Source organism: Pempheris klunzingeri, chromosome 6 (genome assembly GCF_042242105.1).
Source record: "Pempheris klunzingeri isolate RE-2024b chromosome 6, fPemKlu1.hap1, whole genome shotgun sequence".
Classification (NCBI taxonomy): domain Eukaryota; kingdom Metazoa; phylum Chordata; class Actinopteri; order Acropomatiformes; family Pempheridae; genus Pempheris; species Pempheris klunzingeri.
The window spans coordinates 10,592,241-10,618,743 of record NC_092017.1 but is presented as its reverse complement, the minus strand read 5'-3'; the positions used below and the strand labels follow the sequence as shown (position 1 = coordinate 10,618,743).

At 43.5% G+C, this 26,503-nt stretch overlaps 1 protein-coding gene across 1 annotated transcript; it reads right to left on the bottom strand.

Moving 5' to 3' along the window:
* Positions 1-200: 200 nt before the first annotated feature.
* Positions 201-26,303, bottom strand: fgf22 (fibroblast growth factor 22). Its single transcript, XM_070832568.1, has 3 exons — positions 25,373-26,303; positions 2,344-2,447; positions 201-814 (listed from the first exon to the last, which is right to left on the bottom strand). Exons 1-3 carry the CDS (start codon positions 25,743-25,745, stop codon positions 620-622), a joined length of 672 nt encoding a protein of 223 aa, XP_070688669.1. The 5' UTR covers positions 25,746-26,303; the 3' UTR covers positions 201-619.
* Between the last annotated feature and the right edge of the window lie 200 nt (positions 26,304-26,503).

Genomic DNA, 26,503 nt, shown 5'->3' with positions numbered 1-26,503 from the left:
ATGTCTAAAAATGCTAGAACCCGCCTGTATGAAGTGCCCACTATATGTACGTTTTTAATCGCAGAGTGTGACCCCCACCTCCCCTCAAAAAAACACCCCAAATACTGGGGACATGACCACAGTGCCGTCATTGGCAACCACGGCCCTGATCTGTTACTATTTCATTCATCACAGATTCTATATTTTCATCATCATCATCATCATCATTATATTTGCTGTAACAGATGCTTCTGTTCTTATTAAGGTGAGCATCTAAAATAGACTAAATTACAAACCAGCATTTTGTTTCCAAGCCTTACTGTCCCTTTTCAGTCACCTAAACGCCGCTTCACATGCAGTTCAAACACACAGACAGATACTGTAGCCAGACAGATGCCTGAAGATAGTATAATTCTACTGTACTGGACTGTATTACTGAACATCATTAGAAAATGGAGAAAATAACTTAAAAGTACATATTATACTAACTCTACAAATGTTACAAACCTCAACAAATGTACATTTATGTGACAGGAGGATGAAATAATAAAAATAAAGATCGCCATCATGGCTAGACGAACACTAGTGTGAGGAGGCAGGTGAGCCAGCCAGTTGCCGGTCAGAGTTCACACTTGGGCAGCTAGGAGGGGAGCATGGGTAGGAAATGAGTGGACGGGTGCCTTCGTCGAGCCTTGTGCCCTCGCCGTGGCTTCCCTCGCCCGTTCAGCGAAACAAACATCTGCCTGCCGCCGTGCTTCCAGCGGAGGGAGGCGTACGTGTTGTAGCCATTCTCCTCAATGCGTTCCTTGAACTTGCAGCTCGGGTTGTACTTCACCTATGATCAGAGGGAGGAAGACAGAGAGGTTGAGGAGGTCATAAAGGATGAGTGCGTAGCTTACGGCTGGCTGCTGTTCCTGCTGTGCTTTACTGGGCCAGCTTCCAAGAAGTGCGCAAAGGTTAATGTCTGTTGTTGCTGTAAAAGATTTCCCAGGTGTTTGTAGTTAATAGAGTTTTTCATCACAAAGTATTTAACTGGTTTAAGGCCGCAATGGAAGTTTTTCATCTGGAATTAAAGGGCTGGTTCACCCAAATAACAAAAAACAACATCCTCAGTCATCCCTCAACCCAATACAGTTTATTTAAGTGGAATTTCACTTGTGCTGCTCAAAACATTGAAAAATTACAATTAAAACCCCTACAGCAATATGTCTTTCCAGAAACAATGTTCTGGTTACTTGCAATAATCTAGAGGCCTCGCAGTGAAGTTTTCGTTGGGACTGACTCTGAAAACTGATCACTGACTGAAACCGATCACCATGAGGTCTGTGAAATATCCCGAGTAACTGGGACATTATTACTGGAAAGATGAAAACCCCCAAATACCCGACCATATGAACTGGCGATAATCTGGGTGAACCTTAATGTACTTGATAATGAACTTAATAAATTTTTTATGAACATTAAAGCTACAGTTCCACCAGAGTCACTGTAACTCTTTTCTGATCTGGTTTTTGATTAGAGTTACAAGCTTTATCTACAGGTATTTTGCTCTGTGAAGATAATCCAACAGTCAGCAAAGCCACTTTTCCGTGGGTGGTTACCACTTCTTATCAGTTAGTCAAAGAGTCTTGAAAGATATTGTAGTGACAAGAGGTTCTGCTGCATTCCCTTTTCCAGATTGTTATCGTGCCGCCATAATGAGGCCTTGTCTGCGATAACATCAGGATAGTATGAGCCTGTGATTCACCTGCCTTTTTGTTATAATGGGAGGTTTCAGAGTCTACTAAAGGCCTGGGTACTCTGGCCTGTTTATGTCCTGTTTACTGTGTCGGCTTGTTGGAGGCACTTCCCTTATCACTGCTGCTGACTGATTGCTTGTCCCTGATTTCTCTTTTTTTCCGAGATGTGAATGCATGAGCTAGACACCACACACCTCAGGTCTGATGTGTGGCTGATTTCAACAAAGAGGGGTGATTACTTCTGAAGGCTTGCTGTGTGAAATAATAATTGGCAGATGGCACGCAAGACTTTAAAAGGAGCCCAGCTGGCTCTTTGTCACTGCTGGTTGGGTTTCTTTTCTCTGCTACCTATTTTGACAGTGGAACAAGCCAACTCAAACTGCAGGTATCATCAAGCACGGCCCAGGTGTACAGCCGTGATTGATTGTAGCACTGTGACCTATTCTGGACTTTCCAGCAGAAGATTCCTGAGATTTCCCTTCACTTCAGCAGAATGAGCATGTTTGGGAGGCACTCATTTGGGACCCCTATACATATATACCTCCCCTACCCTCACCGCCCTCCTCCCCTTCCTAGCCCTCCCATCCTGACCTCCAGAAACAATGTTGCCAGGTTGTATACGCACCGATCCGAAGAGGGTGCCTTTCTTGGACATAGCTAAGTACAGCCCGGTGCTGACAGATTTGATGGCAACAACTCCCACACTGACAGATCGGATTTCCATCAGGCCTGAAAAATAAAAGAGGGAACAAGAGTCTTGGTTAGAAACATCTAGCTCTGGGAGTTTCCCCATCAAAAGCCATTCTATCAGTAGCGATTAGGATACCAGACAGCCATATGCTCTGGGGAGAGAGCCCAGGACAAGAGAAAAAACACACACACGCACAGGATACGGACAATGGCCTGAGAGAGATGCCATGAAGACATGAAGAGTAACTCAGGGCATTTAGAACAACAGGTCAAAGCTTGATCATATCAGAAATTGGGAAATTATTATCATTATTTCTCACAGAAACTTAATTGAACAACTTTTCTGTGTCTTAGACCACATCCCCTATTATTTGAACCTCTATACCACACACATACGCAGTGTCTGCGCCTTGCATCCATCCAAGCCTCCTGACTGCAGATGTGACACCACCCTGATGATGCCCAGTGTTGTTTAGTGTGGCACATAAAACCCATGTCTGCTGACCACTTAAGCAGCCTCTCCAACTCACTTCACCCCATGAAAAAGCTGGCAAGCTTGTGGGCTAATTGTTTCCTCTGGGCACTGATTGCAAACAAGTCCCATGTGGCTCACTCTTGATCTGGTTTTTGTCTGCATACAAAAATAGAGGCACACACCCATTGTCATGGCTACGACAGGGAGATGTTTTGGAGATGACCTGCTGGCTTACCGCTGGGTCCTGAATAGCAGCTAATTGCTGGAGATGAACCTTTTTTGGATGACATTTTTTTCCGACTATTTGCTCACTTAAACCTTCAAAGCACCCTGATGTGATCTGCTATCTGATCAGAGCACGAGATCTTCTTTTTACACCCCAAAGACCAAGTCTGAGCAGAGAAAGTATGTACTGTTGTTGCTCAAAGGCCAGGCACTGCTGGATATTTGTGAAAACGGATTGTTGGCTTTGGACGGATGCTGTAAGCATACCATGGGATCAAGGTGCTGATGGACAGGGTGACCGAAAGCTGGTAGGAAATGAAGGAGTCATAAAAGCTGCAGTGGGCCACTGGCCACACAACTGACCAACCCCCCAGCTGCTTTGGTACAACCGCAAGTCTTGTATGGGGCAGTGACTGAGTTTCTGACCAGCCTCGCTGGTTAAAGCCATCCAGCAATGAAAAATAAACGCTCACACTGGGGGGTTCGCAGGTGCTACTCCCCCTGCACTGCAGTTTTTTCTGCCTATTTATGTGTGCAAATCCAGATTTAGTTTGGAAAGAACAGTGAAGCTGAACTTGGCGCAAATGCTCGACTTAATGTGTTTTTGGATTAAATAATGAGTTACATATTTGTTTTAGACCAAGCTTTAAAGGATAGGTTCACATTTTTTCAAGGTGATCTTAATACACAGCAAGTTCTCAGAATTAAACTACAAAATACATCGTTCAAGGTTAAAGTTTAGGGAAAGATTGTGCTTAGGGTCCTAGTTAAGAAATATTCCTTTTTGAGTTAAAATGACTGACCAACAGTTATAACATTTCCAATTTTATAGTCTAATGATTTGTTAATCCATTCATCCACACCAACCTCTTCCCTACTCTGTCACCATCAAGTGACCTCTCTTTGGTGCCACTTGACATGTAGAAATGGAAGCTAAAATCCACAGTCCTTATTCTGTGTCTCTGCTCGTTTCCTTGGACAGTGTTTCCATCTTAAACTAGTGGAGGGACGGTATGAGAAAGATGCAATTTGGCACTAAAAAGACTAAAAGAGGACGGTGGATTTTTTATGGTAATCTACATTGTAATCATGTTAAGAAAGGATGTCTTTAAGGCCAATATTGGCAGGAGCAATAATTACAGTGACCAAAAACTCTGAGTGCGTATTCTAAACAGACTTGAAAAATGTGAACCTTTCCTTTAAAATACTGTGTAGTGCACAAAGATGCTACTAACTGACCAACTAGCTAACTGGGTCTTCTCTACAGGACAGCTGCTTGTATCATCAGGTTATTGCTGCTGCTTTCAAAGAGCACATCTGAAGGGCTCCAAAACTTGAAAAACAAAACAAACAAAAAAAAAAGAACACATCTGCTGCTCCCATCACCCTAAACACGCAACTACCTCGAACTTTTTTTTTTCCTGCTCTGAACATCACCAGTCGTGCTTACCAAGTGAGGTCATCTACTTTAGGCACGGACACAAAGAAGTACAAAGAGTAAAGAGGAGGAAAGAGAAGATAAACAAACACAAACTCCTGTTGAGTGTCTTTCTTCTCTGACAGGGCCGTGTAAATGAAGCCCTCTCTCCACTTGCCACAGCTGCGAGGAAGGAGGGAGTGCCTGAGTCGAGGCCATCCAGGTACCGGCCCAGCTGCACCCCCATCATTCATTCCTGCTCTGCCTCTGATCCTCCGAGGAAACATTAACACTTTGATGGCAGCCCCCTCTTTACAAGCTGTGTTTACAAACACCGGGTGTGCTACGGTGGCACCTGGAGCGTGCAAGGGACTCATAAGCAATTAGCTGAGGCCCGACTGGTGATCGGAGCGCTGCAAGGATTTATGGGGGATTAGTCCAGGCCAATGAAAACCGCTGGTGCCTGAAAGTGGTGCCAGCAGTAATTGCCATTATTTGCTGGTTTGAGTTCCAGGCACAGTAGGTGTGTTGGAAGGATGTTTGTCAAATCTGAGACATTACAAGGAGTTGGCTGTGAACAGTAAAATCTAAGGTTTTGAAAAGGGAATTATAAAAAAAACCAAAAAACCTTACCCTACCTTAAGGCTTCTGTTAGAGTTTTTAATGTTCATTTGGAGGAGTCTACCGGCTAATATCCATAGCAGCAACTCATGTCTACAGCACATTAAATGTCGTCCTTTCTCTCCTCCGGTCCCATAGGTACCCTACATGTCATTTCATTCATACGTGCCGGTGTAGCAACCAACGCACACAAAAGATCTGAGGACATGAAATGGGGATTTCTCATTGTCTAGAGAAATCACTTGGGCTCTGGACGCTTGACCACACATCTATAAAGACCAGTTAGATCCATATAACTCACAGTCCCCCCTTTGAAAAGTCACTCCATTGTGTTCAAAGCCTGAGAAATCAGAGTGAGGTATTTCAAGCTATTAGAGGGTTTTCCTAACTGCTGAAATCCAAAGGTCACATTACTGGAAGGAAAGCTGTATGCTGAGTTCAGCCTCCGAACCGCAGAGATGTGCTGTAATATTGATATAGTTTAACAGAAGATAACATTTTTGGCTGAACCTGTTGCATCTATTATAAAGTCATTTTCTTCAGATATCCTAAAACAACTTATTGTGCCAAAATTGGATAATCGTATCACCCTGATTAAAAAACTAAATTTAGGTTGGACAAACAGAACTCATCTCTGGATCAAACATTTTGAGGTGAAGCGTGAGGGGAAATCCTGTCTTTAATAAACCCTGTTTTGTATCACATGGTCTGATGGAAATCTTTAAGAAATTTTTTTAGTCGGTTATGTTTATTCTGAAATTACGCATCATCTTTATTCAAGAAATGTTTGAAATCCTTTGAACAATATCACTATTACAAAGAGGAGGGAGAAATAATAGAGACAAATCAACTCATTGTTCATGAGTTGCATTGGAAACTGAAGGTCACTTCTGCTCCGTGTTCTGCTGAGCAAGTATCAACTGATGGCCCTATTGAGCTCATGAAAAAGGTACTTTTGGCTTCCCACTTGCAATTGGCAAGATCTCTTAACCTTTGACATGTTTTGGCTGGGACTGTCAATAAGCTCAAGCTGCCATTACAAGCAAATCCTGCACTATACATGTCTAGTCAACTGTGGACTTGCCATTTATTTCTCCTCTATGGGATTTTTAAAAGCACAGAAAAAGTCTTTTACCCAGTCTTCTTTTTTTTTTTTTTTTTTTTTACTCTTTCTTTTCTTTCCGTCCCCCATTTTTTGGACATTAGCCCATCGTCAGATCATTCAAGCCTTTTCTGACTTTGAAAAAAAAAAGGCAGAAAGGAAAGAGAGAGACACTCTCACGGGGTTCCCTTTTGTCAGACTCATGGTATGGGGGAGGAGGAGGAGGAGGGAGCGAGTACAGGGTGAAGGTGCTGGTTATAAGATGGGGGTTTCGGCGGTGGGGGCAGGTGCTTCCAATGGCTGCTCCCCCCAATAAGTCTTTGTTACTCACCTGAGAGGTGAAGAGCTAGACAAGATCTTATTAATGACCAAGCATTTTGAATGGGGCTCTACAAAGTGTGGCAAAATGGTTCCTTTCATCACAAATTTAAAGCAGAAAAGAGTGAAAGACTGAGCAAAGAGAGAGTGAGAAAAAGAGATTTTTCTGCTCCTTTCCTCCTGTCTTCTTTTTTTTCCTTTTCCCAGGTCTTTAATTTCTTGGGTTGCCCCCTTGAGCAGCCCTCCATGGCTCAGTGCTCGACCAGAGCAGAGCCTGGGAATCTTGGAGTTCCCGCTGTGCTCCTGCTCTTGATTGACATACCTTTTCAATTATTTCACAGTTTGCTTGCTTTTTAAACGAAGAGGGCCCTGTTGTTTTTTTCCTTCTGCCCTCCTTTTCAAAACACAAGCTTTTCATGTCGGGTCTGGGCTGCCGGGCCTAATGGCTGTGACCAGCACCTTTGATCTGCCATGACCCCCTCGAAGGGTCTGGTACTGGGCGAAGCAGCCGCCTGTGTGTATCAGCACGGACAAAGGCTGCATCACTCACTATTGCTTTAAACACCTTGAGAGATTACCATGAGAACAGGCGCTCTAGTGGAGGCCATCACAGGTGGTGTGATATGGAAACTTGGACATTAACCCTTGAATGTACAGTGAAATGCCAACCAATCATTAGCAAGGCCAGTTTTTGTTTAAGACCTACTTACAACCAAAATATAAATATATTCTAGTATGTTTATGTAGATATATTTGTATGCATTGAGTAATAGGTGTACCAGCAAAAAAACAAAAAAGATGCAACACTCTGCGGACAAATAAATCAGACAGTACTCTTAATTTGTGGGTGATGTCGTTTATACGTTGATATGCTGGGAGTAAAAGTTAACTTGTCTTTCATTTAATATGCTTTCAAATGCAGATGTTGGAATTAGGGGAGCTGCATCTACGAATATTTGTATCTTTCTGATCGGTATGTGGAGGTGTGACAGCAGGCGGGTTTTTAAATTCAAAAATGCATCATGTTCTCTTTATGTCAGCCCTTTGTCCTCACTAAAACATAATTTTTCTCAACTCAAGAGGGAGCTTTTCCAAAAGAAGGGTTAAATCCAAGAAGCCCGGCTTGACGTTTCAGTTTGTTACGGGAAAACTGAGCTTTTGCTATGACCATGACATGAGCTGCCCAGTGAGGATCGCAGCGTTGTGTGGCAGGACAGTTAAAAGGATCCTTAGCCATGTCTAATTTTCTCTGTGATTAATAATTTGTCAGTATATCAATATAGGAGAAAAAGACAGTACAGTCATTAACCTGCATTTATGTCAATTTTGTCAGACGACATCACGATCACGATATTTGTTTAGTTTTATGTTTTGCATGATTTTTTTCAGTTTTTGAGTTGTTTCCACATTGTAAATTGTTGTTACAACAAGTTCCACTTATTCTAAGTTGCTTTGGATAAAAGCATCAGCTACATAAATGTTATGTTATGTAACTAAAAAGGAGACAAAGAGATTCAACTGCTTTTCTGTGGTGCAGCGGAAAACTTCATCGCAGGCAGAGGTCTTCTCATAACTACTTTAATCACTTTTCATGTGTACAACACAATGACTGCCTACGAGGAGTGACTGCTCAAAAGTGTGCACTGTTATCCCAATTAGTGCGATTTATCGTGTTAAGACTGCAATGACATGCAAACGAAACAGAGTTCTTGGAGAGAGGTTGTGGTGGCAGTGGGATGCAGCCAGCAGGAGCCTATGATGGCAAGTGTTTTTCCCCATTTGTACAAAATGTTTGTTCATAGCATACCGAGGCCTTGATACAGAACAGCACAGACAGATTCATAACAAGTGTTTGATATTGACATCGCACATGTAATAGTCCATAAAGCACGACCGTGTCACTGATTTGGAGCAGAGGCCATTGTTTATGCCCATACAACATAAAGTTGAGCAACAAAAAACTGGACCTCAGCATGTGGTGACTGATCAAATCCAAATGGTGTGTCAGCACAAGCACCACTGCTTCTGTGTTAGTGGCTCTGAGGGCAAACAGGCAGCATAATGCACGTGCTTTGTCTCAATGATAACCTATTTCCATCCATCCATCCATCCATCCATCCATCTATCCATTATCTTCCATTTATCCGGGGTCGGGTCGAATGGCAACAGGTCAAGCAGGGCAGCAGATAACCTATTTAACATTCCTAATCTTTTGTTTGAATAAAAGAAAAATCTCATACACCTCATATTACAGTTGGTAGCTGGCAGATGAAGGAATGTCTCGTCAGGAAACTCATATCCTGATAGCCTGACAGTTATAGAGCACGCAACACGCTGATATCTCTACGGTGTGGCATGTGATACTGAGTCTGTGATGATCTTATTGCAGTGAGTGGCTGATGTGAAAGCTGATCTTCAATTTGCTGTGAAATATGACAATGCTGCAGAGTCGGAAAGATAATTTAGAGAGGACGCAGTGTGCCAGAATTAAATAATTTGCAGTTTGAATATCATTGTGTTTTCTGCTCCCCAAATGGGAAGTAAAGTCATTTAAAGCAGCCCTGCCTCTATTAACAGTTGAGCTACAGCAACCCCTCTTTACTTCTAGGTGTTTAGGAAGGAGTTATTGGTGTGACTGAGCCCACTTGAAGGCAAAAATGACAGCTATGAGTTACGAGTGGTTCTTTTGCATCTGTAGCTACATATCTTTCCATCATATTCTGTTCGAGTGCTTCATAATGTGCCCGGTCAGGACAGGTTGGAAGAGCCAACCGATCAATCGGCTCCTGATTAGCTGAAACCAGAGGATGGAGATGGAGTAAAAAAATGCACAACACATATACAAAACAAACAGAGAGTAAACATGGTCTCCTGATGCACCATGACTTCAGTGGATGGATGAGGATTTCTCCTGGAAAAGTACACTTTATCAACCAGACTTTTGACCCCTGTGACAAATCCACTGCATGCACACAGCCCTTGATTAGCAGATGGTGAGGAATTCCTCAATGGCTCGTTCTGAGGCTGAGGGGGTCGCTATGAGGTTAAATGGTGAAAACACGCTGATATGTGGTCTAGTGCTAATCAATCAAGTCATTATATTGACTGTACTAATAACTGATAGTTGAATAGATTTATGAGCAAAAATACAACCCATATAGTTAATATATACTCCTTTAAACAAGTAAAGTATATTTTCCTCTTCTCTTCTCCAGTTACTGTCATGCTCTTTCCCACGTCGTGTCCTCCTTGTACCAGCACTCACCGTGACCAACACGTTGCATTTCTTCTCATGCAGCCACACACAGCAACCAGCCTTTGATATTTACTCAAGTTGTGTTCTCGCCAGGATGACATCAGATAACGAACATCTTTAACTTGGTGCTCAGCTGCTTTTTATAACTTATATTTCAAAACATCAACAGTGATGCTGAACAGAGACACTGTGTTTTAGGTGCAGTGTAAAACAATAGACTGGATGAGAGAAAGTATTGATTTAAGGCTAACTGTACAAACCACTTGTACTTTTTTGACATAGAGATTTGAGCAAGGCTGACCAAATCTTAGAAACAATCACACCAAGACTGATGAAAAGACTCAAAATTAGCAAGATAAGTGCTTATGTGCACATTTGATGGCCTCAATATTATTGGAAAAACTCCATAAACCCAGAATTCATCAACACACAGGGATGTTGCTAAAGCTGCATAAGAAAATGTAGGATTTCCACGCCGTAATCAGCACTGAGTCAAACACATAAATCATGTAACACTGCTCTACGGGCAGAATTGTATGAGCATGGAGCACTTTTGGCCCCGCCTCAGTGAGTGATGTCACAGCAGGTGTTTTACATCTGCTTTTAAAGGCAAAAGTACCTGCTTTGACATGACTGATTGGGGTGCCACAATGATTTTCTGCCCTATATTTTAAGTAAAATTATAAAACAGGTCTTCTTTGAATGTGCACACACATGCCAAGGATATTACCAAAGTCACTTTATAAGCAGTTGCATATTTTTATGTACTTCTCACATTGCAGGTTTACTCTTTTCTACTTTTCACAGATGTATTTTCTAGTTGTCTAAGCCAAATCTCAGTAAACTCCAGGTTCTGTGCTACTATGCTGCCAACACATTGCCACAAACATTATCTGTGGTTGCTACGTTACCTAAGAAAGAAAACAAAATTCATATCTAAAACCTAGAAAAATAATTGACTTACTTTTTATAAAATGGCGATGTTTGCCAGCAAAATTGCTGCTATGAAGCCTAGTTGAGTTCTTGCTCAGCTTTTAGGAGGTTTAAGGTCTTTTTTGGTTAAAGTCAGGGGAAGCTATTTTATGCTGTTCATTCTGAGGTTTACTCCTGAAAAGGGGAGACTTCATTATTTTGGTTAAAGTTGAGGCTTTGCTCAGGATTTCCCTTCCATTAATGTAAAAACAGCCTGGCTGAGTCACTGTCCATAATGTTTAATTCACATAGTGATGAAATGATGACATTTATTTTTGTTTGAATAAGTGTGATCAGGCTCAAAATACATATGATGCAATGCCCTCATTGGTTTAATGGACCAACCAGTTCTGGACAGCAATATAAAATTTACAGTCTCTTTAACAGGAGCTGTGACTGCCACGCTGAGAGCTCTACTGTTCCACTAGAGGATTTGTGCTTTGGTGTGTGTGTGTGTGTGTGTGTGCAACTTTATGTGTGTGTGTGAGTGGCCCTCTGTCGCAAAGCAGAGCAGCTGGCGGTCTACAAGCAGCGCCTCCCTCCCGTCCTACAAACTGTACCTGTCTTTCTCTCCTTCCTCCTGTCTCCCATCTGCCAGCTTGCTTTTCAGCGCCTGTCTGTCCCTCACTTCTCCCCTGTCGTACCTCTTTGGTCTCTCTGTCTCAGTCTGGTTCTCTCCATGCCTGGATCACCCTCCTCTCCCTCCCTACTGGCCTGTCTGCATCGGGTCTCCGGACATGCATCATACCTATTAACTCTCACAGGACTGGTATGATTTATTCATCCTTTACCGACAGCTATGAGATATGTCTGCTCCGACCTGAGTCGGGCTGGACTGATCCCACACAAAAACATGAAAAGCTGAGGCACACACACACACACACACACACACACAAAACACACAGTCGGCAGCTACAAATCTCAGGTTTTTGACGTTTTGTTCTATTTTTGCAATAGAAGCGAGGTTTAAAAACAAGGTACGAAGGACGAGAAAAGCTAAAATAAAATACACAGTAATGAAATGAACTGTACAGCCCTCATTCTGATCAGCCACCACATGTTCAAAGTCAAAGCAGCGTGTTCAAGCCAACATATCAAGCAACTTGGCACTGTGGTCTGATTCTGTTACTCAAATGAGCTCAGACTGTCTGGAAGTCTGAACAGTGTGTTTCTCTTGCTTAATTTAGCTCTGAATTCCTGGACAGTTAGGAATCCTTCAACTCCACTCATGTTTGATCCGCTCAAACAAAATTTTAAAGGTACATAATTAAAGTAACAGCAAAGGAAATAAGAAACAGGACTATTTTTGCACCCTTTCTTTCTTTTTTACTCACTTGAACTTTCACAGATCTAAACATGCTGTCACTCTGTAAATCACTCTGTACACACTGACTGCGTGTGTGCTGCTCCGCATGTGAGTGAGTACATTCCCTCGCATGTGGTCCAGCCCATCAAAAAAACAAGGACGATGGATAGAAAGGATAGGAAGAAAGGAGAGAAAAGACTGGCAGAGGGCTGGTTTTTCCTGCCCACATATCACTTGCTGTTCCCACATTCCATAAAAATCTCTGGAGGGATGAGAGTGAAGATGAGACGGATAAGATTATTTCTCTCTCTCAATGGCCAGTGCCTTTTGTTCCGCAATGGTGCTATTTATCATTATTATTATCATTATTATTACACTGCAATGCAGGTCCATCTTAACATCTGACAGTCTAACATCACCTGCTGTATATTCTCTCGTCCATTTCCATGTCAGTTTTGTCTGCTTGCTGCTTTAGCACAACCTTTATAGGCACCTAACTTCACGTCAAACCATTGCCTCATTATTTCTGCTCTCCCTGCAGCTCTGCAGTATTGGGGATTTCAATCTCTTCTATTAATGAATGAAAAGATCAGATCCATGAAGAACTACCTTAGCGCAAATTACAAAAGGAATCTGGAAACAATTTGGAGTACACTCTCTCAAAGTTGTGTGCAGGCCGGTCTCTGTCCCGTTCCCCGCGTCTGCCAGACTGAGCCACTGAGGGAGGTGTAAAGTAGAGACAATCTACTTCTCTACAAGCCTGGGCCCAGTTTTTTTGAGCCTGTGAACAAGCCACATGGTGGTGATCTGCTGAAAGCTGACTCCCGCACTCCCTCGGCCCCAGCCCCGGCCGCAAGGGGTGACATTCTCTCACACACAATCCAGAGGCTGGTCCTCTTTCAGGACTCGCACTCGGCCCTGTTACCCCCACCCTTTTATACGGTGCTGCTGGGAGAAGTACTCCAGGGATTAGGCCAGCCAGGTCTTTCAAAGGCCATTAGAGCAAATTACAGGTATCCTGTTACCAGTGCGCTGGGACAGGCCAGGTGAGGGGCGCAGAGGCCAGGCGGGAGAGCAGGGGTCAGCTTGGGACAAAAAGACAAGGCCACCATGGGCCCCACTCTATCGGAGTGTCTCCCTGGCTCCACAAACTGGTAGGCCTGCATCTATGAATGGCTCACTTGATGGGACCTCAGAGACATTGTCTCACCACCGTAACTTTAGCCTTTTTTTCTTAGTGCCCTCCCACACACCCCCACAACTCACTCTCCCCACCCTGGTTTTCTTGTCTTTCGATTGATGTGGGCATGAATTTGCCCAGATAAATTATCACAAAAAACAACTCTAAAACATGAGCAAAATTCAATGAAATATGACACAGGGCTGTGTCATATCGACCGTGATATTGAGACTATGAACTAAATGCTGCTAAACACTCACGTCATTTCCTGGCTGTGTGCGCCACACAAAAAGCCCTGCCCTGGGCCAAAGATTTCATTTGAATACCATTAATCTTTTCTTCTTCAAACCTAAATTCAAATTGTAATGACAACCACATAAGCATTAATGTGTGTTCTCTTAATGTATCAGTATGCTGCAGGCATCGTGAGACTGATGCTGTTGATAACGATGTGGAGATGGCCACTGGGAGTTCCGCATCCTGCCATTTTCTCTAGACTACTCGCGCACACATGCCTCTTGGCCACTTGTGCCGGCCTCACTCACACAAATACACACACTCGTGCCTCACCCAATCCCAACCGGTGGATGACAATCTAGTGGAGGAGTTGCGGAAGTGTTTCATTAGCCAATTACCGCTGGTACATAAAGGCTGCGTTCCCACAGTCCGCAAGGCCGGGGGGTCAAATGTGACCAATTACCCCCCATCCACTCACAGGACAGATTAGACTGTCTGATTTATCCCTAGACAGACTGACCCACCATCCACATCTGGATATGTCTGCTTATGTGTGTGGAGAGGCAGTTTGAAATACTGCTTACACGTTCAATGAAGTGCATAAGTGATACCAAAACCACCAAAAAGAGTTTACTAAAAAACGATTACGAAGCTCACAGAAATTTTCTCTCCAACCACACACACACACTCCCCATCAAACAGTGATTAGTGTACCTGCATGTCCTGTCAGCATGCGCTCCATGGTAGTTATACCACTGAACACTAATTTCCTTGGACAAGCTAAGTTGTGATTGTATGTAATGGAACATCAATCAGTTCATTAAGGACCTCCAGGATGCTGAATCAGAGGGCAAAGACCCTCCGCTGATCAAACCCCAAATTTACAAGCATGGCGGGGGCAAGCCAGCCACAAATGGTAACACTAGAGGACAACCTGAGGGAGTGGGGTGGATGGCTGGTGTCATGAGGCTCAGGGATAGCAGAGGTGAAAAAGGTTAACGAGGCCCACAGTCTGCTCGTCTGTGCCTATGTGGTACTGAGGGGCCACAATATTACCGACTAAGAGGCCTTTTCTTTAATCATGGAGGGCAAACTGCCTCCAAATCATGCATCACATCCGTAACAAGCGAACAGCAAGCTATCAAAGGCTTCACAGATAGTTACGAACAGATCTGCCCGCAGAGAGCTTTGTGACTCACGGCTTCTGCAGTTTCCTGCACTTAGGTACCCTGGGAGGGCCGGCCGGGATGGCGGGATCCACATTAGACTGAGGTCATTCCCCTGTGCCACTTAATTGCAGTAAGCTGGTGTGTTGCATCTGTGGCTGGTTTGGTCGTCTGTCCAGACCAGACTCAGCCACTCTGAGTGGAAACATAATCAGGAGAAAACAAAGGGCTTGTTTACAGTTTCCTACCTTCATCTACCCTGGGCTCTCCGTACAAAACTCTTCATGTAGTCATTGAAAAGGATCTGATCCAAACCAGGATCCCCTGTCAACTTTAACCACACCGAATCTGTGCCTACGTTGGCATAAACTCTTTTATTTTCAGATTAGCTTTTAGATTAGATTAGAGTACAAGGTAAGAAAGCCACTTATGTGACCTCTCTTTTCAGCAAAATGAACAGGTGCCAAACATGTGAGTGTGAGCAAGCTGGCATTACACTTCAAATAAAATATGGCGTGTTTGCATAGTTTGCTTTGACTTTGTTATACTGTCAGTGCACATAAAGGGGCACTTTGCTGATTGTACGCACGAAGCTCGTCACAAGGAGCCTGTGAAAACAGCTTTATAATGTCTGTTCTGTGGAGGGAGCTTCCCAGAGTCTGATGCCATCAGGGCGGTCTCAATCTGAGCTTGAGATTTGATTTTTTTTTTTAACAGAAAGTGTGCATTACAAACTGGAGGTGTGGGGATTGAAAGAAGTGGGCTTTTAGGAGGCCGGGCAGGCCTAATGAAAGACACTATCCAGTTACATTATGGGAAATGTAGGATCCTGCAATCCAACTTGACTCAGACTAGGGAGCAAACCTCAGGATATCTTGGCCTCAGCTTCAGTATTGACCACTCTGTTTTAATCTTGAGTTCTCTAATGGTGTGTAAGAAGAAAGCTTAATTGCTGGAGTGCAACTTTAACTCCTGTACGACCAACTTTGAGATCATGAAATTGTCTTGAGCTGTCCAGATGACTAAACACATTCAAAGTCATAAGCATGGGAATCTTTTCCGATCTCTACCATCCATCCCATATGATATGAGGATCTTTGCCACCACGTGTCATCAGCTGTTGTGTGTATGTTGTCAGTGCAGTTATAGTGTAACTGAGTATTTTCTTTTTGTTTTTGGGACTTTGACAATCACTGTCAGCTCCTTCCTCATCTGTGGAAGCCATTAAACAAACAGAATTTACTGTTCTTTGCTTGGAGTTTTGTATTTGACAACAGTCTGAAAACCCACCAAATCCGAGTTAGTGTGGAGAATACTGCCAACTCTAAGTGTGTGCATGTGTGGCTCAGGTGTGCAGAGCGGTTCCAGTGAGCGAGCACCAGGACACAGAATATTCTCTCTGGCCTGAGCCTGCCCCATATTTACATTATTAAAATGAGATGGGCATACAGGGAGGTGACAGAAGGCACAAGAGTGAAATCAGGGCCCTGTCAGAGCTGTCACTTGCTCCACTGGCCAAAGGGCCCTGACCCCAATCCTATCCACTGCAGGGGAGGAGAGGGGGAAATGGAGACAGCAGGACAGAGAGAGATGGTGAAAGGTAGGAAGGGGCAGACAGATAAAAAGAAAGTAGTGTGGTCACTCTGCCTGCGCAGTCAATGTATGACTGCAGGCTGTAGGCAACAGAAAAACTTGTACTAGAACCGCAACTTTTTAATTTTCTTTTTTTCATTTTCGGAGAAACTAAATTAGCAAGATGAAATTTGTGGTAACCATTAAACAAGAAACAAGCTGCGTTCAGGACAAAGATCTTAGTGTCTGTACATGAGGGGCCTGATGTATGGTGTGGACCGTATTGTCCTGTTTTGGCTGTATCACCGCGATGCTTTATGCCACCCTGTGTGTTCTAATGAGGAGCATGTACTTCCAGACGGGAAAAGCACCCATGTGCACACGTGCTTGTGCAAGTCAGCATGTGCACACACACACACACACACGCATGCATGCCTCTGAATTGAGTGCAAGGTAAGGTCTGGTTCATATTAGCCATTAGGGAAAGGAAACGCACATCTTTTTCAGTTTAGGGTCCACTTCATGCTCCCGCAATGGCACAAGTATAAACACAGGCACATGCATTTCTCAATGTACACACACATTCAAAGAGTCCTGACACGATACTCACATCCTGCTCGTATTTGTTTAGCGAAATGGCCTCAGAGATAAAAAGCAGGTACGGGTGGTTGTGTGTAGCGCAGTTCAGGGAAGACGCTGTATGGTCTCAACCTGTTGGTATGCAGAGACTTGCATGGGAGTCGCTGTTTTTAGCCTTCCACATAACATTTGCATTAATTATCCCACTTTCAGGAAACGCATTTGCAACACGGTTATTTAGTCCAGACAGACCACACTGCTCCTGTCTTCAAGGCACACCAGCTTCAGCGCAGAGGTTGTTTACCTAATAGAACAGATTATTTGTTTCATCTTGTCATCTAAATCAAAGACAAACAACAATATAACTCGTGATTTTTAAATCTTCGAATTTGAGAGAGAGAGATGCATCCTGTTCTGATGACGTTGTCAATCTGTGTGGTCTGCATTTCTATGTTGTGGCCTTCGTGCTAGAATGTGCACAGTCTATATTCAAATATGCACTATATCTGTACTCTACTTTATGGAGTACAACTGGAGTGCAGATTGGATGCACTCGAAACTCACACTGGGGATTTTAAATGTTTTAAATATTTGCTATGATCATGATTAAGTCTTTAAACTTCCGATTCTTGAAGTTTATGATCTGCTTTCAATTGCATGAAAAACAATCACCAACCTTTGGTCGGTCAGCTCACCACTTTGGCCCAGACTGAAATAGATCAATAATGAATGATGAATGGATTGTCATTAAAGTTTCTACGACTGTTCATGGTACCTAGAAGATAAATCCTAGTGACCTTGGCGATCCCCTGACCTCTCCGCAAGTGTTTCTCTACTAATGCCATTTTTTGTTTTTTGGTGAAACCAGTGGATGGATTGCCATGAAATTTTTGTATAGACATTCAGTGTACTAAGAGAATGCATGCTAATGATTTTGCTGATATGGTGACTTTTTATCTAGTACCACCAACAAGTCAAAGTTTTCACTTACTCTGTGTAATTTATCAACACTGACTAGATAAACTGGCACTCTGGTATTCTGATCCCTCAACCTATCCTATAGCATCATAATCTGCTAAAAAGGTTTTGTTTACTTTTCAATGAGCATTATAGCCTCACAAAGCAGCTAAATTCATTATAAACCATTAACGCATGCAGAAATTATGCAATTGTGTAATGTATGCACAATAAGAAATGTTGGATTATCGCAGGATTTCAGGTGCAGAGTATCTTAATTGCTGCACAAATCAGGTCAGTATAGTAAATATGTCATTTGCAGATATTGATTGTCAGTGTGATGCAGCACCATTTCTCCACAGAAGTGCCATGAGTAAACAAATTTCTTGACAGCAAGTCAATAGTCAATAATATGCAAGTCAAACGGATTGATGGGCAGGTTGTGGTTGCCCTGTTAGTGTATGAGAGTTGTTTGTGGCTAAGAGACAGAGAGATTAAAGTCTACTGAAAGTTCACAGAGTTCCAATGTGCTCCTGTGACTAGCTTCACGGGGAAAGGGTGGCGAGACCCAGATTTACCTCTGTTACCTACGAGAAAGACTGAGGTGCCTGATTTTACTGCCTCTTGGTGCTTCCTTTATGATCTGGACCAAACCCTACAGAGAGGGATATCTGTCTTTGGGGCAACAGGTGCATTGCATTCTTCTTATTATTGCTTCCCAGTCCCCGGCTCCTAGTGATTTTAGGTTAAATTTGAAGACCTTTAAACTCCTGTAGCTTTAGCCAGTCAGCCGTAGCTGTATTTAGGGATGCCAAGTTGTTTCTTTTTTTTTTTTCCTGTGTACAGCGGGGGATCTCTTTCAGCTGCTTTATTCCTGGGCCAGTGGTTAAACGCCTTCCAAGACATGATGTCTGGCTCAGTTTGAGCAGGGAGGTGAGAGGCTTTATTGGAAGGGTCAAAACAAAACCATTAATCTGTCTTGGTCTATCTAAGACAGGCAAGACCTGTCTCCCCTGACTCAATGGGCTGATTACGTCAATACGTGTGTATGTGTGTGCAGTGTACGAGATTTTTTACGAGAATTTCATTTGGCGAATTATTTCAAACGTGGTGCTGCATGAGTAAGACTCGCTGGCCAACTGTTCCCAACTGATCTGATTAATACTCATTTTACACCTTTCACAAAAAAACCCCAGTATTAACAGCACTAATGTGTGCTTATTGAGGAAAAAGCCAAATTCTTAACCCCCATTTCAAAAACTTACTGCCTGGCTGTACTCAATGTTGCATTGCAGTACTATAATTAATTGTGGCCCATTACAATGATGTATAAAGCACCTAAGTCATCAAGGAGGTAGCTTTTGGATGGTAACAGTTAGTCTGCTGATGGGAAAAAATGGAAAATAGTAGTTTAAAGGTTATTTTTTCTCCCCCAAAGAAAACTTTAAAAGTCAAACCTCAATCTCGCACTATTAGACTCTAATCATTTTCTGATGTTCACACTATTTCTCCCCTCAAGTATTTAGAAATAGATATACTTGAACCTTGTATTCAGTGTCATTCTCCGCTTTTAAGAAGCTTTTCAGAACACCAGTGCAAACATCTTTTATCAATGGCTTTAAGATCCATGTAGCTGGTTACTGGCACTCTGAAGACTTCTCTTTTGTGTTCCCTTCACACCCACAGGATGTCCAGAGCTGTGGGATGCTATAAAGGAATTGGCTGCTGGAGCCAAAGTCAGACTCTATAAACCTGCTGATGAACCCAGTAAATCCCAGAGAGGAGCTGCAGCCAGACTGCTAAAGGTTGTTAGCTACTAATTGCTACATTTCTAGAGCCCATTCATGATATCAAACCCTGGTGGCAGAAACCAGGGATGCTCTGCTAATTAGGGTGACACTGACACTCTTGTACTGCAATGTTCCCAGGACAGTGATAGTACTAGTGTGTGTGTGTGTGTGTGTGTGTGTGTGTGCTTGAGAGGGAGATTAGACATGCATGTTCAACATTCATGCATGTGTCAATGATGTTTTATCTAACTTTCGCCCTCTTGATACCAGGAACAGCCAGCAAAGGCTTGATTTTTTTAATTGTCTCCCACAGGCTGAGATCATGCACTGTCCTTATGGGGGTGGATAATAAATGCATGATTCGTGGGATTTTACCCTCCTGCTGGCATCCAAAATGTCCACGAATCCCCTCTCAGTTGAGACGACCCAGAGGAAACCTTACATAATGCCTAATGAGCAACGGGAAACGCTCCAGCACTCCTCTAGCCTTTAATTTCCACCTCAATACTGAGCAGAGCACGCCCCAGCCCTTCTCCTAGACTCATTAACATGTGTATTCTCCCGATTCAAAACACCAAAGCACTTCCTTCGGCCAGGTGCTTCCCTCTTTAGCCCCTCCAGCCCCAGCGCTGTTGATCCAGTCACACATCCCGGGCTGAGCTCTAGCAGAATTGATGGTGAGTCATGGTGAGGATGTAGAAAGGCCAAGACAGAACAAACTTTCTTACACCTTTAAAATGGCAGTCAGCACAGAGCAGACATTTTGTAATGTCTGTCACTTTGTTATGTGTATGCCATTGTCCTTAGAGTGCAGATAGACAACACATAAGCTCATGATGGAGAATTGTGGTGTTTTTGAGTCGACTGACTTTTTGTCAATTTAAAAAAGATGTCCATGTGGAAACATAACTCTGACACATACACATGTCCTGCGTGTTGCAAATTAAACAAACTAAAACATTTCTCTACAAAACTCAACCACTTTGTCTGTTTTTTTTTTTTTTCAAGTCTTTAACATTTAAAACTAGCTAGTAGTTACTATGAACTTAGGAAGGGCTTTACTCACTTATCAGTCATGATTATATCAATAGCTGGTACAAGTCCAAGTACATCCCTACATCCCGCTAGTAGACCTGTAATAACACTGACATGTCATCACATTTCACGTTGATATTGCAAACTCACCAAACATTCATTTGGAGTCATATTTCTACCATACTCAACAAAGAAAAAGTACATAAGGATGGACGAAGCGTCTCCACTTCTGTGCAAAAAAAATATTTACGGCTGCTGCCATCTTGTGCTGGTGACATAATTTGGAGCCGGAGTCTGTGCAGTAGTGATTGGCATCACTTTTGGAGGAGCTGTAATTTCGTCCATCTGTATATACAGTCTATGGTTTTCTACCTGAAGTCACAACCTGTTGAATGTGAGTTACATTTTCTATTTTAGCTCTGTTTTTGGTCTCATCGCCTGAAGTGTGTCTTTAGCTGCTAAATGCTCCGCTATGTTCACCACCTAGTCTCTAACTGTGCAGTCAGTGCACAGAGGGTTTTTAGAGCTTTTTCAGTGAATATTTGTCAGCTGCGGCCCAGCTGTTCTCATATTGTCATTTGATGCATTAATATAATACAAAAATTGATTATGGCTGTTTTAAAATTACAAATAAATCAAACAACCCATAAATTGAAAAGGAGATTCTCAAATATGTATAATTGTCTGTGCATAATATTCCAACATTTGAACTCTTCCTTGCTATCGTCTTGCACTGCTTAACTGGTCAAACCTTTTAGGTGACTTTAGCCATCGGTGAGCAGCACTCGTCCTGCCTTTTCCCATTTTCAATTTCAAGTCAGTCTCTCCTTGGTGAGTGACAGTTTCCCCTGTCTAAAACAAGTTTGAATAATTTCCACAACATATTTCAGTAGGGTGGAAGATTTTCTTCCCATGGGTCCCATCCAAGTCAAACACACTCATGAACTAGGAAAACTCTCACATCAAACAGCAAGATGTTGCACACCAAGGGAAATTTGGTAAACACAACACACCCTGGCTGTGACAGTTGCAGGGCTGTGGAGGCAGAATGGAGCGAGGCTGGCCGCAGTGACCTCTGCGATTATAGCGGGGTGGTGGGGTGACCTTATTTCCTAAGGGTGAATGGGCTGTCACTACCTGGATGCTGCACAAACGTTTGATGCCTTCAGCCACACACACCCAAAATTTAACAGTCCATCCTTTAAAATGGGATGAAAAGAATGAAACAGAAAGTAAAATATATGCAGTGCGGCGTGCCAAAAAAAGAATTTGTTAAACCAAACAGAGAGAGGGGAATATAGAGAAAAAAAGGCTTGTAATTAATGCCATAAAATTTCAATTAGCCTTCATGCATTAACTGAATTTGACTTTAGTGACTGTGGAAGGAGTATTTTTTTTCCCTGTACTCTGCTCTCTACTCCATACCAGTCTACTTGGCTTTACGATTTGCTGTTGCAATTGATCATGAAACGGTTGCTGGGTGTGCCCACACAGCTGTTGTGCTGTAGTACTGTCTAATTAGCAGGCTATGACCGATGACCCAGGACAGGATATGATGCGTACCTGCCTCTGGAGCTTTTGTAAACACTTGGGTGTGTTTTTCCCCTCAACCCTTTTTTGCTCTGCCATAGGTCAAAAGAAAAACATGACGAGGCCCTCCTCTGCGGTGCCTCAAAGTAGTGCACTTTGTCTCTTCTTGTGGCTGTTTCAGTTATTTTTAGAAACTTTGATGATCAAGTGCTTTGTATTATAGGGTTGATCTGTATTTAGAGCATGCGGTTTCACAAGCTGTACTCAGATAATAGCTGAGTCATTTATCTTGTCTGATTTCTATCGCTCTGTTTTGAATACCAAATGCATTAAAGGCCCTGTAAGCTTACAACTTGCTTGGTTCTGATAACAAACTTCAGGAACAGATACCTGAAACTTTTGTGTTTGTGTGTGTGTGTTTGAGTGCATGTTTGTGTATATTTCCGCATGCGTGCTCACAAGGCAGGACATTTGTCTCAGAACACTTGACACACAATCAGCCTGTCCTGTCCTGTCTGTTGCTGGTTTGTGAGTTTTGAATTTCATCCCTGGAAGACCATTCAATCTTGTGTCTGTCCTTCAATAACTTCTGGTAAGGCATAGGTACAGTATTTTAGCATGTCAATAGCAAATTCCTGGTGAATTGGAGTGCAACGATGAACAAAAATGCATTTATTTACTATGGGAGTTTTGAATTTTTCTCTATCTCCCTTCAACCCTGTCCAGCTCTCTCATCCTTTCATCCCTCCATGCCAGTCTTTCTCCCTCTCGCCTCTTCCCTCAGCTGTTCCATGCCCCTGCTCCACTGGGATTGATACAATATTTTCCAACCTCAATTAGCAGAGAGCCTGTTGACTAATTCGAACTGTTTTTGCACCTGAGAGGGAGTTGGGAGTTGGGGCTGGAAAAACTGAGTGGGGTGGAGGTGAGGGACGGTGCCTGGGTGTAGCAGTCAGAGCTGTCGGGGCAATATAGCTGTGTCGACAAGAGTGTGAGGGCAACACAGAGGACAGAGGAGGGGTCGGCCAGACTGCTAGGCAGAATTTGTGGAGGCTGCACGAAGCCTCAGGACAGTCCTGAGCACAGTTACTGTAGGTTAATCTGTATTGGGAAACCAATATCTTGCACAAAACAACACAGCAGAAATCATAATACAGGGCAACACAACACTGTGTGCGTTTTCACATTTCTGCATAATTGCATGATACGCCTTTAGTTTTACATTAGAGAGAAACAGTATTAGCTAAATCCTAAAAAGAAATACGTCCTCTTTCCTATGTGAGACGTGCTGATGTTGCACTCTAGTATCTTTGTCATGCTCTTGTCATTAAATATGTACAGCTTCCTGCTTGTCCTGCCACTCTAATCTATAGCATGGCTGCCGTATCATTATCAAGAAATAGTGCGGGTCAGAAGGCTTTAAGTCTGATTGAAAGCCTCCTTATGCGATGGCAGTACCGGTAGCCTCTCAAAGAAACAGAGTCAGACCTCAAAATGGCCTTAAACCAGATCTGTCCCATTGTGAGCCACAACCACAGACTGACCACAAGGTCTACATGACCACAGGCTTGGCGCTGTGCTCGGCTCGGGCTGCAGGTACACACCCTCGCTCTGTGTGAGCAGAGAGAATCGTTCTTTCCACCAAAGGAAATGAGAGGATGATGGCTAAAGTGTATGAGGACATTACATTTAAGAGCACTGCACTTTTTCATAGAGCTACTGCAACCACCTAAGCATTACTGACATGACTATGATGAGAAAAAGCATGAATTTCACAATCCTCAGGCAGAACTTTTGCTACTTTCCAAAGACTCCGACCACTTCTTTCAATTCAAACTCCCTCATGTTGCCATTTTTCTATTGCTACCACTCCTCCAACATGACCTCTGAAGTGTCAAATTCAGGCAGAGTTTGGGAGTAATATTTTATTATGGTAGCTGACATATATTACCACTAATATGAGAGAATAATGTCCCAACTTGGATAAGCCCACAGGTCCAAATTTAACACAGTAATAATTCACCTCAACTTGAATGTCTACCAGTGTGTGTGGTTTTAAAAGATTCTGCCAGGTGACTAATCCCGACAGGTTAACAAATGTCATCCAGTCTGCAGCTTGGAGCTTATTGAAACAGGGGCAACAGACTGGCTGGCCTATTAGCTGGACGCAGCAGCAGCTCCTGCCCCCAGTAGCTGTATGGAAAAACTCTGACTCACCCACTTGTATAAAAAGGCATTAACGACCAAATACATAAATATTACAGTCAAAGGCATAAATGTCTCTAAGGGCTATCCAGTCAGTCAGCCAGCCAGTGACTGATGAACGAGGTCAGATCATGACCAGAGGGGGCTCGTCTGACCTGGTCAAGCATCTGAAAGACACCCATTGATGAGCACACTGAAGAGGCACTGCTGGTGTATGAACTGCCTCTTCTCAGGTGTCCCTGAACCACCAATTAGGTACGGACTACAGGCTTTCCAACAGAATAGCATATCTGATTCTACCTATAACAGTGATCACGTTGGGAGGCGTTTCCCGGTCTGGGCAGGTGCTACGAGGAATGATGTGGTCCAAGAGAGAGCCACAATTATAGCAGACTATGAGGAAAGATTTACAGCTGTGTGCACACTTCCAGACAAATGTGATGGCAAACAGTACATTGCTCTGTAAAGAAAGCCCAAATATCCAGTGGTCAACTCACTGCTTTAAACTGAAGCTTTTTTAACTTTAAATCATACTGAAACTATTGTCTCATTACTTAAGACTAATCAAACTGTGAAGAATACACAGGAAAGTGTGTTTGCATTTGTTGGAGGAATGCTTTCCGTGTACACCTGCTACTTAAGACTGATGCACTTTCATCACAGTTTTGACAAGTTAATCCCCAGTTAAACTGAAGCTTTTTTTCCAAGCCCAGTTTGCATCACCAACTGATGCCCAATGTCTTGTGCAGGCTGCCCCATGAGGAGCCTAAATCCACACAAGGGTATTCCCTTCTTACCTGGCAACACGTCTCTCCTGCTCTAAACACAACACAGAGACAGTAGCTCAGCTCAGCAGCACTAGAACCATAGGATATTTCTATGAACTGCTATAAAAGTGAACAGATAATAAAGTCCAGCCATAAAAGTGAGAACGTCACAGGGTATCCTATCCGCTCGGTGACACTCAACACACCTTTCAGATACAGAACTTAGAAGAACTCTGGCTGTGCCAGCTACTTACTGTCTGCGTAGTTTTTCCGCCGAGTGCCGTCCACCTTGCCTGTTTTGTCAATGCAGAGGAAGAACTTGTTGGCAGAGTAAAGTCGCCGTAGTCGGACGTCGCCCTCTAGGTGATTGTAACTACGAGTGTGCCTTTCCAACGTCCATGAACAGTTGATGCCACTCGCCAGCACCTGAAGGGGTTCATGCCCAACCCCGGGAGGACAAGCCCCTGTGGCCGTGCCAGCAGTGACCAGGAGCAGGGTGAAGCATGCCAGGCAAAGGGAGGCTGCACTGGGCAGGGGGAAAGGTCGCCCAGCGGAGGCTGCAGTAGTGGTGGTGCCAAGGGCAGGTTCAGGACAGAGATGAGCTACGGACGGCGTCCATCTGCACATGGTGGGTCAGGCTCCCAAGGTGCACCTTGTGCAAGCTGTAGGCATGCTGATGATTGGGAGATGTCCCAGTGGAGGGATGACAAGAGGGTGGGAGTCCTGAAGAGAGAAGGGAGGGAAATGGCACTCACAGCAGATCCTTTGGATGTCACAGATGACCAATCTCCACTTTGGGGTGACAGCAGGCCTTCCTACAGCAACAAGCTCGTCAGAGTTTCTCCAGTTGTCATCTTCAGTCTTGTTTACGATTCTGATTGCCCGATCCTTTCATAAAGTGTTGCAATTTTATGAATCCACCTTTAAAAGTTCCTCCTTAGTGTCGCTTATTTCTCTGTTTGTTCTCGTCCTTGGACTGAGGTCTTCTTTCCTGTACCACAGATATAGTCCTGGGATGTCTGAGGATGCGCATGTGTGTGTGTATATGCGTGTGTCTTTTTCTGTGTGTGCATAGATATGTGTGATTTTGCGTGAGTGTATGTTAATGTGAGTGAGTGAGTGAGTGTGTATGTGCGTGTGTGTGTGTGTGTGTGTGTGTGTGTGTGCACCTTGCGATGCTCTACTCTTTCCAGCTGAATAAGAACAAGGTGCCTGTCTGAGCTGCTGACCCGTGGCTGAGAGGGAGTTGAATGAGGGTTGGTGACTGACTCTTTGCGTGTGTGTGTGTGAGCGAGTGATACTGAGAGAAAGAGAGGGAGAGAGAAGGAGAGGGAGTGAGTACGGGAGGGAGAGAGCCGGTGTGTGTTTGCGACAGAGAGAGAGAG

Bases quoted from the DNA above. Each gene is read 5' to 3' on its own strand.
- fgf22 (XM_070832568.1), bottom strand. From the start codon at position 25,745: ATGTGCAGATGGACGCCGTCCGTAGCTCATCTCTGTCCTGAACCTGCC. The intron at 2,448-25,372 runs GTAAGTAGCTGG...TTTATTTTTCAG, and splicing joins GCGGAAAAACTACGCAGACA to GCCTGATGGAAATCCGATCT. The intron at 815-2,343 runs GTGCGTATACAA...CTCTGATCATAG, and splicing joins AAGGCACCCTCTTCGGATCG to GTGAAGTACAACCCGAGCTG.